Source organism: Manis javanica, chromosome 8, assembly GCF_040802235.1.
Source record: "Manis javanica isolate MJ-LG chromosome 8, MJ_LKY, whole genome shotgun sequence".
Classification (NCBI taxonomy): Eukaryota; Metazoa; Chordata; class Mammalia; order Pholidota; family Manidae; genus Manis; species Manis javanica.
Genome location: NC_133163.1, coordinates 107,217 through 124,987, shown reverse-complemented (window position 1 = coordinate 124,987; position 17,771 = coordinate 107,217). Strand labels below are relative to the sequence as shown.

Sequence of the window (17,771 nt, the reverse complement as noted above, 5' to 3'; positions counted from 1 at the left end):
TTTTGTTCCTTCAGTTTTTCCTTTGTTCTTATACTCCTCAGATGAGTGAAATCATTTGGTATTTCTCTTTCTCCGCTTGGCTTATTTCACTGAGCATAATACCCTCCAGCTCCATCCATGTTGTTGCAGATGGTAGGATTTGTTTTCTTCTTACAGTTGAATAATATTCCATTGTGAATAGGTACCACTTCCTCTTTATCCATTCATATACTGATGGACGCTTAGGTTGCTTCCATATCTTGGCTATTGTAAATAGTGCTGCGATAAACATAGGGGTGCATCTGTCTTTTTTAAACTGGGCTGCTGCATTCTTAGAGTAAATTCCTAGAAGTGGAATTCCTGGGCCAAATGGTATTTCTATTTTAAGCTTTTTGAGGAGCCTCCATACTGCTTTCCACAATGGTTGAACTAGTTTACATTCCCACCAGCAGTGTAGGAGGGTTCCCCTTTCTTCACAACCTCGCCAACATTTGTTGCTGTTTGTCTTTTGGTGCTGGGTGCCTTTACAAAGTCTGTCAACTGCAACCCCCAGAGCCATGGGATGCCCCCATGTTCCTGAGGACACAACCTTAGGTCAGCCCACATGGAGGGAAAGGCGTCCACGGTCACTCCCGGCAGGCCCAGGCTGCCACCCTGCAGCCCAGCCCCTTCCCGGTCCTTTGCATGTGCACCTGATGCTCTAGCCACCTGTTCTCCTGATGTGGGTGGCTCCCTGGAGGCGGCCTGTCTGTCTGATGACCGCCAGGTAGGCACAGGTAAGAACCCCTCATACTGTGTGTGCACAGGTGTTTGGAGACTGGTGGACATTCACAGCCACACACACAGGTGTCCACAATGAAAGGAGCCTGCAGGGCAGCCGGATGGAGACTCGAATGTAACCTTAGCACAGCTCAGGAATAGCAGGCGTCCCAGGGCAGGGAGGGTTACAGGCTGAGGCAGGAGACGTGGTAAACAAGCATCACCCGGTGGTGATCATGGTGGTCCCTCAGGTGGAAGAGGCTTCCACAGATCCCTCTTCCAGAACCACCTGAAGTTTCTCTACAATGTCAATTTATTTTGCAAAAGAGGACTTCAAACTTGTACTTCCTGTTTAGGCCTTGGGGGGAGGGTAAAGAGCAGAGGTGTCACACTGGAGCTCAGCACGGGCCCTGGGCACTGGGCAGAGGGTGCGCCCTCTCCAAGCAGGCCTGCCCTCCAGGCACAGCCCTCCTCTCTGCAGTGTCAGATTTAGCAAGAATCCAGTAGAGAGAATGGGGTCGGATTATCCAGAACCCTAGTTCAGTTCTGATAGACCATTGTCTGATGCGGTCAGCCAGCCCCACTGTGAATACTTCAGCCTCAGCTAGAATAGGACACTAGGGGTAAGGACAGTCACTATGAGTCCCACTACGCCAGCGCTGTGCCTCAGTTTCCACAGGCTCTCACACAGGCCTTCTGGAGAGGCAGGAGACAGAGGGGACACTGTAATCCTCCCCACACCTGGGATCAGGATTGAAATTGCTGGTGAGCATTAATAGGCGTGCTGAGGAGAGGGGCCTCCTGGACTCAGTCTGTTGTGTGCAGGAAGGAGAAGAGTTTGTACATGGGAATCGGGAGCCCGTCCTTGTACCAAGCCCTGGGCCTCTGTGTGCACCCACTCCCCTCCAGGGAGGGTCATAATGCAGCGGACTTTCAGCAGAGTTAGGGTGTGTGTGTGCAGCTCTTCTGAGGGGTAGGCACAGGCATGGTGTCCACACCTCTGTGAACATCATGCCCAGAGCAAACCCAGTCCCCTCCTCCCTCACCCCCAACGCCTGCTATACAGGCCTAACACAATGGCTAAAATGGAAGGCCTTACAACACCAAGTGATACCATGCATACAGAACAGCTGACAGGCTCACCTGGTGGTGGTGCGTTTGAAAATCTACACAGCCGCTCTGGAGCACAGGAAGGCAGTTTTTTACAAAGCTAAGCGTAGTTTTATACTATGAACCAGAAGTCACGGTCCTGAGTGTTTACCGACCTGTCATGAGAACTTCCGTCCACACAAACTGCACAGGAATGATTGTCGTTGCCCCCTTCATAAGGGCTGAAACAGGAGGCAGGCAAGCTGTCCTTTCACGGGTGGGGGGTGAGTGCTCTGTGCTCCACAGTGCCCAGCATGTTTTCACATCCCCACCCCAGTACCGTGAGGGCTCCCGCTTCCCCACACCCCTACTTCCCTCTGATTATCATAGCCGTCCTAGGTTCCTGGAAGTGGCACATCCTGGTGTTTTCAGTTTCTATTTCCCTAAGATCTGATGCTGTGGAGCATATTTTCATGTGCATGTTGCTCATTGTATGTCTTCTTTGGAGCAAAATTCATTCAAGTCCTTTGCTGCCCCCCTGTTTAAATGTGGGTGTCTTACCATTCTTTCGTTTGGTAGTAAGTGCTCTTTGCATATTCTGGGCACTGGACTCTTGCCAGGTTTGCAGATCTTTTACTTCATTCTGTTGCGTGTCTTTTCACATTCCTCCTAATGTCCTTTAACGACAAATGTCCTTGGGTTTGACGAATGCCAAGTAGCTCTTCTTTCTTTGCAGCTCTCGGTGTCATAAGAAGGACCACGTGACACATCCAGGGTCCTGAAGAGCTGCTCTCAGGCTCCCCTGCGGGGGTCCCAGGATGTGCCGTCTTACATTCATCTCCTCAAAGCACCATGAGGTGGTCTTTGTATATGCGGTAAGGTTGGGACAGATTCAGTGTTTGCAAGTGGAAATCCAGTTTTCTGGGCAGCATGTGGGGAGATACTCCACCTCGTGCTCCCCGCAACCTAGACAGGATCAATTCACCCTGGAAGTGTGGACCTCTCTGTGCTCGCTGAGTTCCATGCCACTGGCTTATGTGTCAGTCCTCATACCAGGAGGAAACTGTTTTGAGCGCCTCCCAAATGCCACAAGGATCCCTCAGTCATGACTGGGGACGCAAAATGGTGAAAGCACTTGAGAGGCACTTTAAGTGTCCCTATGGAGGCAACCTGGACATTCCAAGTAATGGGGCGGGTAGGTCCTGAGGGATTCACCCAGATCATGTAAAAAGTTAGGTTCTCACAAACTTCCACAAACAGATAATGCTTATATCTGCATTGTTCACTTGAACTTCTCATAATGTACATTCTGCTCACAGGGGACAAGTCACAGGGAACAAAGGACCCCACAGCTTTGGGACTGGAACGGGAATGGAAGGGTTGGGGATGTGTTACACAAGGCCCATGCTGCCATGGACAGGATTTCGGAGTTGATTCTGCTGAGACTCGGAGACATAGGTGACAGCTTTAGAGACGGCCTCTGCTTCCTAGAGAACACGTTACTCTGACGGGATTTTAAGTACAGGGGTTAGTAAAGGCAGTTCTGACCATGTTCTCAGATGAAGACCAGAACAGTACTTGACACTGGAGGTGGCCGTCCTCTTTATTACCTGGGAGAGAGCCTGGGGCAGCTGTGCCTGTGTCTGTCTTCTGTGGAAGGGAGAGGGTGGGAGAATGACCCTGACGCGTCTCCGAGGGCCGGTGCTAAGCGGGGTTGAAAGACATGTCGGCTCCTCCTTGGAACTTGAAACAAGTGCAGTGGTATCTGTCTAGACTGTTTGCAGACTGTGTGCCTCCTTCTCCACGTCACCATCAATGATCCAGGATAAACACATTTTCCTATGAGAAAAGGAACAGCGGCTGGGCCCTGAGTGAGTCCTCAAAACTCCAAGATCACCAGGCCACCCCTACTTCTCTTTTGGAATCTGTCCCAGGAGTTCTGCTGAAGCCACAGACCCTGTGATCTGTTCCAGCCTGTGGTGGGTTTGTTGTGATGTGACTCAGGGGCCCTCTGAAGGGTGTCTGGTTGGAGCACCCCTGGGTGGTCCTGCAGGCAGACCAGAAATGTCCCCAGCACCCCCACCCTCGCTGTGGTTGAAGGCCATGTGGTATCACAGATGCTGCAGCCTCAACCGGCACCCTTGCTGTGTCTCTCACAAGGGTGTCTTCCTAAAGAAATAAAGCAAAACATGCAAACCATCTTAATTTACTCTTTATTCAGCTGCTCAGAGGCCCGGCATCAGAAAACCACTTTTATGAGTCCCTGATGTCATGAGCCTCTTTCTGTTTGGAGAACACAGAATGGTCCTGGCCATGGTCAACTGCACATGGCAGGCTCACTAGGCCAGGCCCCAGTTTTCTATCAGACATAAGGTGACTGCTATGATGAAATTTTATAGTTTTATTCAAACCCGTCATCCACTGTCCTACCCCAGGAGGCTCTCCTGGATGACCTGGTGGGGCCTGAGTCACAGAGCCGGCCTGGGGATGACCTTGCTGGTGGACAGCAGCTGAGCTTCACGAGGGCCCAGCCTGGCCTTCCTGACGACCATCCCCATGGACCCTGGGTGAGCCCGGCCTGCCCCCTGATGGCCACCCCACAGCCCACAGCCATGAGGGAGGCTCATCTGCAGGCTGCCCGGAGCCCAGGAGAGCAGGCCACACAGTGACAGTGTGAGCAGCACAGGGTCATTTCTTCCTCACTCCCCATGGCCACCAAACACACATACCTCTGGGCTCCTGCTTCCCTGGCATTTGCCAATGTGTCCACAGATTGGACAGCAGGGGAGCCCTGGACAGGGTGAGGGACAACATCCCTCCAGGCCTTTCAGGAGCCTGCAGGGGTCACGGCTGAGCTCCAGGTAAATATCCTGAGCACTGAAATCAGGGCACAGATAACACATCCTCTAAGCTCAGGAGCAGAGGCAGCAAAGGGCAAAGCAGGAAAACAACTAGTGGTGGTGAAACAGATGAGAAGGAAAGTGAGCTCAGGTCAGAGCCTAGGTTTATCTGTGCACTGTGGTCAGGAGGGGATCAAACGTGAGCCCAGGAGGGACTGCCGCACCCGACGCTGGCCCAGCCTCTGTGTGGCTCTTGCCACACACACACACCCTGTGCTGGTCAGCGGCTCCCCCAGCGGGCTCTGCGCTGACACTGATTGGGAGCCCCCACCAGCGATGCTGAGCTTCCTCGGGACTCTGATCCTGGTGACCAAGAGGGTCATTTCTGCCTCCTTAAGGGACATGATTAATTTGGTGCATGTAAGAACTTGAACCCCAGTCACTAGGGATGCAAATGAAACCTGCACTGTGTGATGTCAGAAGTGAGCAGAGGATTATAAATATAGACAAGTTCCTTTGCGGAGCTGCCACGTGGAGAGGATGCCCGGACCCTGACAGGAAGCCACCCTGAGCCTCCATGTGCACCTGCTCCTGGGGCAGCGACCCTCTGACGGTGGGTCCTCAGCGCCCCCTGGTGTCCTGAGCCCCTGCAGCCCAGCCACTACTGTGTCCTCCAGGGAGGTTGGTGTCTGGGCTCTCAAGGACTTTGCCTCACTGTGTCTCTGGCACAGAAATACCGGGCTGAGTCCTCGACTGTCAGGCGGTCCATTTGCAGATCCACCATGTTCTTCGCGTTGTCTCTGGAGATGGCGAACCGGCCCTTCACGGAGTCAGTGTAGTATTTGCTGTTTCCATTGCTACTAATACCTGCGACCCACTGAAGCCCCTTTCCTGGAGCCTGGCGGACCCAGTTCATGTTGTAGTTACTGAAGGTGAATCCAGAGGCCACACAGGTGAGTCTCAGCGACCCCCCAGGCTGCACCAAGCCACCTCCAGACTCCACCAGCTGCACCTCACACTGCACACCTGCAAACACAGAGATGTCCTGGTCAGGCACCTGTCACATGTCCACTGCTTCCCCGACTCACACACAGGAACAAACACAATGTCTCCTGTTCCCCATCCATCACCTCCTAGGAGAGCAGCAAGGAGAACCCAGCTCAGCCCAGACTTCATGGTGAGCCGTGTGTGTTGAGTCCTGATGACTGGCGTGGGACACCTGGGCCTCCCTGGGCTGGGGCTCCTCTCCCAAAGCTGCAGGGTCAGGGTTGGGCGGCTTTTCATCAGCACAGGGAGGGCCCCATTTGCATGAGCTCTGACTCTGTAGCCACCCTGGGGCTGGATATCTGCAGAGTGGGTAGAGCCCCCAAGCAGCGGTGTGTGTTAGGGATGCTTAACACATTAAAATGCTTCCAAAGTATATGAATTTTCATTGTCTGTTAGTGTATTCATAGAAATGAGTGACCCATGTTGTTATTTGTTTTGTACCCTTGTCCCAAAACTAGTGTCATAGGAAGCCATGGATATTCATTTATTTACATATAAAAATTGCAAAAAGACTACAAATGGGTCTGGAAGGTTTCCCTGAGACCGTGTCTGGTGGGATGACCCCCCGGTGTGGGCCTGTGCTCCTCCCTGTGTCCCCGCCTGCTCCCAAGTTCATGTCCAGGGAAGAGCTGCCACATTCCCTATGATTTTCAGGCCCTTCCTGCCTGGGAATGTGGGATCTGTGGCATTGCAGTCCTACCTAGATCACCGAGGAAGCCAGGCTCACACACATGCTCTCAGGGCTCTAATGATTCCCAGGTCCATATCTAACCTTCCAGCCCTCCTGCCCCTCTGATACCTGTGGTTCCCCACCTCACCTTGGAGAGGTGCAGCACCCAGGAAATGCCCATCATTACACTTACATCAATGGCTGTGACATGTGTTCCTATGCACCAGCATCACTACAACCTGAGGGGAGAAAGGCTTCCCCCAGGACGTGTCCTTGTGTCCCTGAGATTCCTCCCCCCGACCCCTTACCTCCTCCTCACCCAGGTGACCAGGATCCTTATGGGGCTTCACAGGTGACCTCATCTTGGAGAATCCACATAAATGGATGACCAGAGGGAGCTTTAATGCTGAGGGGCCAGTGAACCTGGGCCAGGAGCTATCAGGGTACTTTTCACAATTCCTACAGGGGAAAACAAGTCTAGGCCATGAGCTTGAGGAAAGTGAAGGAATAAGGCATTTGGAATGAATGCTTGTAGACCCCAAGGCTGCCTGTGTTTCTCATCAAAGCGATCAGGAAACCCATTTTTTCTGAAATAAACCCATGGACGCAGCGCTGGCCTGAGGCTTCCCTGCACGTGGCTCCTGGTGGGACACACTGGGCATGCTCCCCACAGCGATGCCCGGACACCCACCCTCTGCTTCTACTGAAGCCATCAGTGCTGCCATCTGTCCCTGGGAGTGACTGCAGGATCTGGGAGATGGAGGAAGGTCTCTGAAAGGACACTTTGGCCAAAGACACCCCAGTGGACTTCTGGGACCTTCCCTGGACTGCAGGACAGTGTCAGAAACCCCCTCCCTCCACAGCCTCTTCCCATCCCTCTGGTCACCAGAGTGCTGCCACCTCTCAGCACTGCCCCGCACCCTCCCTTCTTCCTGCACAAAGCTGCTGCCCAAATAAAGAATCCAGGCCAGTTAAATAGAGTCCTTATGACTGCTTTAGGGGACAGGGAATAAAAGGCAAAAAAAAACCCAGTGAGATTGATAGAGACCTGCTTCTATGGGCAGGTGTCTTATAAACTGACCACGGCCGTGCTCAGACCTGGGCCACATAGCTTGCTTGTCCCAGCCAGTTCTTGTCTCCAACAGTCACCCACAGTCCCTGTCAGGGGGTCTGCAAGTGTCGTGAATGTCCACCTCCTCAGTGCCCTGAGACTCAGGTTTTGTCCTAGAAAACCTGGGTGTTCCAGGTTCAGTCAGAGCAGAGCTGAGGGACACAATGTGCTCAGGGGACAGAAGCCTCTGGTGCAGCTCAGGAGGGACAGTGCGGCCCTGAGGGGCGGGGGTGCCCAGCCTGCCCCACGTACCAGCCCTGAGCCCTCAGTCACCACCCTTCCCCACCCTCCAACCCCACAGGGAGGGTGGCCTCTGCAGGACAGCTGAGCCTCACGGGACCCGCACCCACATCCCAGGTACTGATCCAGCCTCCCCCTGGGCCTCTAACCCCCACTGCCTTTCCCCGGGGTCCATGTTTGGAGGTAGAGGCACGTCCCTCCACAAGGGCTCTAAGGGCCAAAAGTTGTGAGAATGTCCCATCAGACTTTTGTGGTGCTGAGGGCTCCCCAGTTTAGGTAACAGCTGAAGCCCATGTAAGGACTGAGCCCCATGTTCACCCCTGAACCCATATCAAGGAGCAGGAGACAGAGATGTGGCCACACAGTTTAGCAAAGAAAGACACTAATTCACAGAAAGTGGGGCAATGTGAGCAGGACTCAGAGAGCCTGACCCAGACACTTTCTGAGGAGGAGGGTCAGATATCAACCCCACCAGGTTCTCAGGCCACAGGCCCCAGACTGGATGCCTTGGGTGTCACCCCAATCCTCAGACTGCCGTTGGTGGTTTCCTAAGATTCCTGCCCTGAGTCTCACTGAGAAATTCCCTCCCAGGGCCCTTAGCATCCTGGAGCCTCTGCTTTGGGACCCCTGCACCCATTGCTGCCTCCACAGGTGACCCCCTGTATTTGGTGCATGTGATAAAGTGACCACACATCACAACAGTTTCCTGAGCCAGAAACGCCCAGGTCCCGAGGCTTGAGGAGCACAGAGGGTGTCCACGGGAAGCGGTTAGATGCAGGGGAGACCACAGACTCTGGCAGGAAGCAGCCTCCATGGGCACCTGCTCCTGGGGCTGCTATCTGTGCTGTGGGTGCTCAGCGCCCCCTGGAGTCCCGATGTCCCCTAGTGCATCCTGTGTGTCCCAGGGTGTCGTGAGCACCTGGTGTATCCTGAGCACCCCTGGGTGTGCTCAGTGCCCCAGAGACCTGAGATGCCTTCGGTGGTCCTGAGGGACCCTGGGAACCACTGTGGGACCTGGGAATGTGTCTAGAGCTGCTCTAGGATGAGGGGAAGAGGCCCCCACCTCCACTTCCATGTGGGTCTGTGAGTGTCCAGGTGCTCTCTGGGCCGTAAGTGGACAGACATACATGAAGGGCCCATCCTGCCTCCAGGAGGTGGGGGCACCTGGATGGACAGGATTCATGTACTCAAAGAGGGGACAGTAGGGTAGGTGTGCATTTGTTCATGGGGGTGCTGGTGGGTTTCAAGTGTAGCTCAGCTGCAGGAAGGGAGAAACAGGTATGTGAGGTTCTGAGGTGCTGTTATCCTTTGTGGACATTATTCATGGTGATTGTGGCTGGACACTAGGTCATGTTACAATACTAGCAAGATGGAAAAAGAAGAAAAATAAAGACAGAGGGGTCTCTAGAAATAAAAAAGACAAAAGGTAAAGCTGGAAAAATGCCATTGAAAGTCACCAGTGATTAACATACTGAGGGGAATCAGCCAGTGACCTGGGGTGACTTAGAGGGGCAGGTAGCCCTCATGCTGGGAAGATGGGACCCTCCCTCTGATGCCTAACGTCCCCTGGAGAGGGCTTAGAGGATGGACTGGGAGAAGAGTCTGGTCTCAGCACAGGGGGGCCTCACGTCTGCAGAGTGGAGTCTGTGGGACTTGGTGAACGACCATGTGACAATGTGCACAGAGAGATGGCACTGCTGCTGTGGTGTGTTTTCTTTAGGTGAGTTTCTGCTGCTGAATCAATGAAATTCCCCTGTCACCAATTTTGTTTGTTCTGATTTTATTATCTACATGTTCTTGGAAGCTCAGTTGCCAACATTGGAAATAAAGAAAAAACTCAAATATGGCAAGAAATTTTTTTCTAAGTGTCCATATACCCTTGTGAGTAAATAAGGTCAGGTTATGGGAATCTGGTTCCTGATAACCTGGAGGCTGATCTCTAATGAGATGGAAACAGGTTAACAGAAACCTTCAGTGATGACAAGAGCCTCAGTTCTCTGAACCACTTATTGGAAAACCACCAGATCAGGCAAATACCCCCATTATAGGATCTGATGGCTCCAGCTGTACATGAACATATGTCTGCCTCATGGGCGCAGCCTCACGTCCCCCCAGGCACCTGTCCCTGTGCATATGTGACAGCTCTGGGTCTGGGGTCACACCCCTGGTACTTCAGAAGCTCACTTTCAGGAGAAACATCCAATAAAAAATCATCCTTGACTCACACTGAAGGAATTTTTCTCTGGAACATTGACAACAAACATTGCTGCACCACCCCAGAGAGTCAGTGTTTCGGTTCATGGCTCACCAATACCTCCCTCACCTCTGGGTGCTGTAATGAAGGTCCATGGACTGGGTGGCTTCTAAACAACAGGAATTTATTCCTCAAGGTTTTGGGGTTTGGGAATCTGACATCAGGTGCCAGCAGGTTGGGTGACAAAAGAGAGCCTCCTCCCTGGGGGGCTTTCCCTCCTGTGGCCCCAATGGAGGAAGGGGCAGGGGAGCCTCCTCAGTGCTGCTTCATGAGGGTGCTGACCCCGTCCCTGAGGCTCCACCTCCTGACCTCAGTGCCCCCAGAGGCCCCGCCTCCTACCCCATCACAGTGGGCATGAGGTTTCAACATGTTAAATTCTTGGGGACCCAAACTTTCAGCCCATATCAGTAACTAAAGCATCACGTTAACATTCCAAACGCCTGGACGTGTGCTGCAGCAGAGCCCCTCAGGCTGAGGGATCCGAGGCCTCTGACCTTTGAATGAGCACAGCTGATGTAAGACCTTGAGAACATGCTCATGACTCTGAGTAATAGACGGCTTCCCCCTGAGACTGGGTCACAGCCCTTGCTTATTCCATTATTTACATTATTTTGTTATAATTCCTTAATTACTCATAAACTTTCTTCTACAGTCAATAGACCCAGGTTGTTGCCTACCCATAATGACCTCTTATCTCCCACCCAGTTTTTATACTTTTCAGTTTAATACATAGTCAGACTCTGTTTTGATGTCTGGCTGCTGACACCTTAAGGCTCATTCCCCACCCCTCCATCTGCCCACACATGGAACTATGATAGAAAGCATGGCTCCCCTCCCTGGTTGCTGGTGGGTCATGGAATCCACAGAAGCACTCCCAGGAGCAGGACCCTCACCCCTTCTCCCAGACCCCCAGTTACCCTCTGGGGGAGTCTCCTTTCCTGTCATTCTCTATGTTTCCTGATCAGACTGGGTGTCCCATGAAGCTCCTGTACGTACCCTCCTCTTCACTATGCCTGCTCCAATCCACGGTAGTGGTGACCTGAGGCCCCAAGAGTGCAGACGCCATCAGAGGTTATGGGGACAGGCAGGTCCCTTGGCAGATCATGGAGAAAGCCACACGAGTGCCAACTAAGAAATTCAGGGCATACTCCTCTATTTTCAGTTTGATCGAAGGTTGGAGGGTGTGATGGAGGGTGAACTGTCCCCAACATCTATGGGACAATTGAGGATCAGGTAAAACCTGAATTTTCTAGTGGTTATAGAATTCAGGGAAATTTTTCCTTAGACCTTACTGCTTCCTGTGTGCAGAACAATTTCTTTGAGAATGTCCAGATTCCTACAAAATCTGCAGTTCACTGGAGGTAAAGAGTGAGAGCTTTGAATTAGATTTGAGTTACTCTGAGTCCTCATGGGCCTTCCTACACATTCAATAGAAAGAAAGGACCGCTGCATTTGGGTCTTTTTTTTTATTCTTGTAAGTGTTCTCTTTTGAGATCTTTATACTTTGTCTCCTTCGTGATCAGGTTTGAGCAAGTCAGGAAGTCATCGTCCCCTGTCCCTTCCTCAGCCCAGCACACCCCCGGTCTTCAGGGTTTCTGACACCCTCAGGATGTGGGTTCTCACACTGTGTCTCTCGCACAGTAATACACGGCCGTGTCCTCAGGTCTCAGACTGCTCAGCTCCATGAAGGCTGTGCTCGTGGACGTGTCCCTGGTCAGGGTGACTCGGCCCTGGAACTTCTGGGCATAGCCTGTGCCTCCACTGCTAGGATTGATGTTTCCCATCCACTCAAGCCCTTGTCCAGGGACCTGCCGCACCCAGCTCATATAGTTGCTGGTGAAGGTGTATCCGGACGCCTTGCAGGAGACCTTCACAGATGTCCCTGGCTTCTTCAGCTCAGCCCCAGACTGCACCAGCTGGACCTGGGAGTGGACACCTGCAGGAGGACATGGGAGGGGATTACATGCCCCTGACTGGCCCTGTCCCCTCCTCAGCCCAGGGAATGGGGAGCCCCTCACCTGCAGCCAGTGCCACCAGGAAGAGGACTCTCCAGCTCCAGTCCATGGTGAGGGGCGGTGCTCTCAGGGGCTCTGTAGGGAGGGTGCGGTGCTGGGGTGGTGCTCTCAGGGCACAGACATGCCCATATTTAACCTGGTGCACATCAGCTCATTTGCATATTCATGATCCAGAATACTTTATTGGAAAGGCTGGGCCTTACCTGAGAATGAAAAGGTAGGGGCCACAGGGACCATCCTCATGGGGGTGAGGAGCCCAAGTCCCAGTTCTGGTTTGCAGATATGTGTCCCGGTCACATCCCTGAGCTCAGTGAAGACAGAGCTCCTCCCACTGGGGCCAAGCACCATAGAAGGTCCTGGTCCCTGTGAGCCCTCCCTGAATGGCACGGACAGCCCATGACCTTGTGCGGGCATATTAAATCTGAGTGTCTTACTCCTAGGATCTCAGTGTCCCCAAAATAATGCCCCAGTGAGTGACTACCTCCCTGTCCCCCGGCTCCTCCTACTCGGAAGCCCTGGAAATGCCCACTTGGCCCCTGGCTCTCCAAGACTGTATCACGTTGAGTGAACACTTCTCACAGGAGAGGATATTGTAGCTCACACCAGCTGTCTGTGTGCATCTTTAAATTGAATGAAATTCTGTAGGAAGTCAGTGCCAGGCCCCAGCAGGGAAGCACTTCTCAGGCCCTGCACCTGCTCAAGGGCTGCAGGCCTGTCCTGGGGAGCAGTGCCCCCTGCAGCCCAGCCCCGGTCCTGCAGGGTGCATCCTGTCTGGGCCCCCAGCCCATTTCCCTCAGTACCTCTAGTCCAGTGTAAGGGGCTTTATCCTCCCTCAGGTGCTCTTTCAGACACCACGTGCCCCAACATGGTCTCCTGAGACAGAGAGGGGGCCTTACTAAACCCAAATGCTCTGCACAGAGACCAGGGGGCACTTCATGCCACCCAGGGGGCCCTTCCCTTGAGCTGCCAGAGGCCCTGACAGTCCACACCAAGGGTGCATCCAGACCCTCAGGGCTCTGGGTCCTAGATTCTCCTTGAGGCTCCTCTGCACAAGGTACCACCTGAATGCATCTGCACATACTGACCTCATACATGAGCCACTGCATGCTTACACACACACACACACACAGATAGAAGGTGGTGTTCATGCTGACTCCAGATTGCCCCTCCCTGTGTCTAACACATGGGCAGTGACCCCACACTAACTCTAGGCCTGGGGACAGTGACTTCCTCTCTGCATCAGAACCACAGTGAACAGTGAACCTTCTACAGCACAGATTGGGATGTTCATGCCCGTGTGTTTGTTCCTGCAGCACCTGGGACCCTGTAGACGCCCAGGGAGAGTGGGACATGGTGTCCCTCAAATAGTCAAATAAGGGCCCTGTTCCTTCTTGGCCCAGTCAGGTCACATGCAGCCTTGTGTCCCATGCAGCCCAGGCCTGGAAGGGAGACCCCTGAGGGTGAGGGTGAGGCAGCTCCCCTGCAGCTGACTCTGGGGAGGCTGCTCTGTCAGGGCATCTGAGGGGAGGGGCAGCTGGGGCAGGTGAGTGAGTCCAGCTCGTGAGGGGTGCCTGGCATCTGCAGGACTCCTGGTCACCATGAGGGACTCACTTGTGTCCATCTTTGGGGCTCCACCCTGCTGGTCACCTCCCCTCTGACCCCCTGTCCATGGGCCTCAGGTCCGGCATCTGGCCCTGTTTCAGACTCTCTGCTTTGTCCCCAAGGTCAGCACCAGCCAGGTCCGTGCGGGACCCCCACCTCCTCACTCCTGGTCTGTGTGTCTGGTGGAAACCTGGGACACACCTGATGCCCCACAAATCCCATGAGGACAGGGAACCTCTGGCAGAGTCACCAAGGGGACAGAGAGAGGAAGGGTCTGATGCCAAGGAGAGGGTCCTGAGCTGGGTCTGGTTTTGACAGGGTCACAGAGGCACAGCTGTCCTACCCCTGATTTGCTGACTGTTCTCTCTGGGTGTCCCTGAGTCCCCTTCTGCAGACATTGTGTGTGTCCTGTGGCACCTGCAGCACAATCTGCTCTTATCACTCTGGGTGGTCTCATGTGTGTGGAGGGCATTATGTCCTCATGATTAAACAGTAGGCTTCAGTGGAACTTCTCTGGGCTGTGACCCTCAAAAATCTGCTCATTGAGCACATCCCCTGCCTCCAAATACTTACCTGGGTGCATGGTCCCAGTCCATTTCCCTGAAACAAAACCCTGTTCACTATTATTCACCCCATAGGTGGCATCACATGATGGTGAGCCCAGAGCAGGGAGGAATCCCCTCCCGCCCCAGAACACAGGTCAGGAGAGTCCTTCCCTGAGGGTCTGCCTGGAGGAGGTCTCAGGGATTTGTCAGGGATCAGGCCTCTCCCCCCGTCAGAGCCATGAGGGGGTGTGTGGATCCCATCTGAGAACCAGGAAGCCCTGGAGGGAAGGCCCACACCAGGGTGGGTGGGGCCCAGGTGCTGTCCTCCCTGTACCAGAGCCCCCTGTGCCCCCACCGTGCATGACCGTCCCCTGAAAGGGCTCCTGCTCCTTGTGCTCCTGCAGCTTCTGTTCCAGGGGAGCAGATCACTCTGTGCCCTGGGAGGAGCATCGGAGAAAATCCGCTAACCTCAGTAAAGGGGTTTTATCAGGAATGTTAAATAGCAGCGCTGATGGGGAAACCCGGAGAGTGTGTTCGGCTCCCGGCTCACCAGGGTCACCCTCTGCTCTGGCTGCTGTAGCAAAGATCCACAGACTGGGTGGCTGATAACAGCACATATTTATTTCTCACGGCTGTGGGGTCTGGGATCCTGAGTTCAGGTGCCAGCAATTTGGGTTCTCTGGGGAGAACCTCCTCCCTGGGGGGCTGTCCCTCCTGTGACCTCACGTGGAAGAAGGGGACATGGAGCCTCCTCAGTGCTGTTTCATGAGGGCCTGGACCCCACTCATGGGGCTCCACCTCCTGACCTCAGTGCTTCCCAAACACCCCATCACCTAACCCATCACTGTGGGCATTAGGATTCAAGATGTGATATTTTGTGGTGAAACAAACTTCAGCTCATATCAATAACTAAAGCGTCAATTTAAAATTTCAACACCTGGAAGTCTACTGCCACACAGCCCCTCAACCTGGGCTATCAGAAAACTGTGACCTATGAATGAACATGGCTGATGCAGGACCTTGAGGACAAGGTCATGACCATGAGTAATAGACGGCTTCCTCCTGAGACTGGGTCACACCCCTTAATAATTCCATTATTTGCATTATTTTGTTTTTATAATTCCTTGCTTTCTTATGAACTTTCTTTTACATTCAGTAGACCCAGGTTATTGCCTACCCATAATGGCCTCTTATCTCCCCCTATATTTTATACTTTTCAGTTTAATACATTGTCAGGCTCTGTTTTGACGTCTGACTGCTGACACCTCAAAGGTTCATCCCCCTCCCCCTGCCCACACGTGGAAATATGAAGGAAAGCACAGCTCCCCTCCCTGGATGCCAGTGGGACACGGAATCCACAGAAGCCTTCCTGGGAGCAGGACCCTCACCCCTTCCCCCTGACCCACAGTAACCCTCTGGGGGAGTCTCCTTTCCCATTACTCTCCATGTTTCCCAATCAGACTGGATGTCCCCGTGATGCTCCTGTGGGTGCCCTGCCCTGCATGGTGCCCACTCCCGTCAGTTCTGCCTGCATGGGGCCAATACCATAAGCACCCCACCAAGGTTTCTCCTTTGTCTTTGGGTTCATGAGGCATCTGCAGTGTGGTGCCCACCTGGCACTCCCTGAGCTGCTAGAGGACAGCACGTCCCTGAGCATCTCTGGGCTGCACCGTGCAGGCCAGCTGACCTCTCTGATATGGTGAGATGCCTGATACAGGATTTGGTAATTAACTGGTTTTCAGGGACATGAGCAGACTGACTTTTGTGCAGGTGAGAATGTTTCCACCTACTACAGTGACCCCTGCTGACTCAGAGACTGATGTGGGAAGTGAACAATCACGACCACAGAGGGGTTCTTTGTGCAGAAGAATAGACGGAGAGGAAGCCCCGTGCTGACGGTTATCCAGCCCTGAACTCCACCTGCATCAGCTGCAAGGACGGATCCTGCTCTGCGGCTCCTGGGCGCCCCCTGGTGCCCTGAGCCGCCTGTACCCGGCCTGTCCCGCCTCCCTGAAGGCAGGTTGGTGGCTAGGATCACATGACCCCCCTACCGCGCTGTGTCGTCACAGTAACGCCTGGCCAGGGGCGGCGCTGGGAGAAGCGGATTGCCCAGCTTGGTCAAGTTCTCTATGAATGTGATGACAGCGGAGTAAACAAGAGTGAGAGGTTGGGAAGGATGTTGATTTCTCGCGTCTCGGTCTCTCTGCCGTGCCCTAAGCCCCGCTCACCCCTCCGTGCTCCCCAACCCTCTCCCTCTCCCGCTGCAGTGGGCTCCCCTCTCCCCAGTTCCTTCCTCTTGGGGTAACCCAGTGGGCAGGTCCCTGGTGACTGGCAGGTGCCTGACCAATTATGTACCAGGAATGAAGGGGAGGGGGGAATGGCCATTTCCTCTGCACCCCTTGCCCTGGACAGACAGTCCTGTGAAAGACTGGGGCTCTGCAGCAGTAAACAGGTCACTGACAGGCAAACATGCTTTCCTATGCATACTAATATCAATGCCAGGCAGAAATTCCGGTTGGAAACTTCCATTTCCCCAACTCTGAGGCATTGACTGTGAGGTTGTTCATGTGCAGACACATCATGCTCTTGGTACTGTCTCTGGAGATGGTGACATGCCCCTTTCTAGATCCAGGCTGGCACATGCACCTCATGTACTAATGCAGGTGGCCTAATGTGGCCCCTTCCCTGGTGCCTGGTGAGCCCCATTCATGTCAGAGTTACAGAAGGTGAGCCTGAGGCAGACCTTAGATGATGAAAGAGTTGATGATATTTATAATAGTTTGGACATGAATTTCTGCTTTCATAGGCTGGCCCTTTGCAGGATGTTAGGATATGATGAGTGTATTTGGCATGTGAGATTGCAGAGAAAATTTGGGAATATGAGGATAGACTGAAGGGGTTTGAATAGGCTGTGAGCCAGTGAATATTAACTTAATGACTAAAGGTATTGTGTTGTGTTTAATTAACTTAGAAACTGAGATTAAAATATTACCATGGAGTATTGGGATGGCGCCTTATATGATCAAACAGCTCTCGTCAGGGGAAGACACAGGGAGACTGGGTCACAGGCAGAGTGGGTAAGGTGCCTGGTGACACAAGATAGGCCTTGGCTGTGAGGTGGAGGAAGGAGCCATGAGCCCGCAGGTGCCAGAACTCAGGTCTAGGAGATGAAGAGAAATAACACAGTCCCCCGGGTGTCCCAGAGGGGTTACACAAGCCAGGACTGTGTTTGCAGCCCCGTGAATCTGAATGCAGCCTTCTGATCACAGAGGGTTAGAGGTAAATATATTTTGTTTTATGCCCTGTGTGGGATAATTTCCCTTCTCAGTCATATGAAATGAGTAGGTGCCAGGAGAGCATCTCACATCAGGAATCTCCCCACCCAGCTCCCAGCTTTGCAATGACCCTTGGGGCTGCCTCAGGGCCAGGGACACATGCAGGACTGTGGCCCATGGGGATGCGCTTCCCCTGGAACCCACCACAGATGAGAAATCGGAAGAGGGAGTTGCTGACGCAGCCTAAGCTTGACCTGGCACCGCTGCCCATGCCTGGCTTCTCACATATCAGCAGGATGGCCCTGTGGAAAGGTCATGGTGTGCCGTTGGCCTGATAGCTGGGAG

At 53.5% G+C, this 17,771-nt stretch overlaps 1 gene segment (V, D, J or C); it reads right to left on the bottom strand.

Moving 5' to 3' along the window:
- Positions 1–11,586: 11,586 nt before the first annotated feature.
- Positions 11,587–12,136, bottom strand: LOC108386952 (immunoglobulin heavy variable 1-46-like). The segment is given in 2 exon segments: positions 11,587–11,925; positions 12,008–12,136. Coding segments are annotated over 2 exon segments (363 nt in total).
- Positions 12,137–17,771: the final 5,635 nt, after the last annotated feature.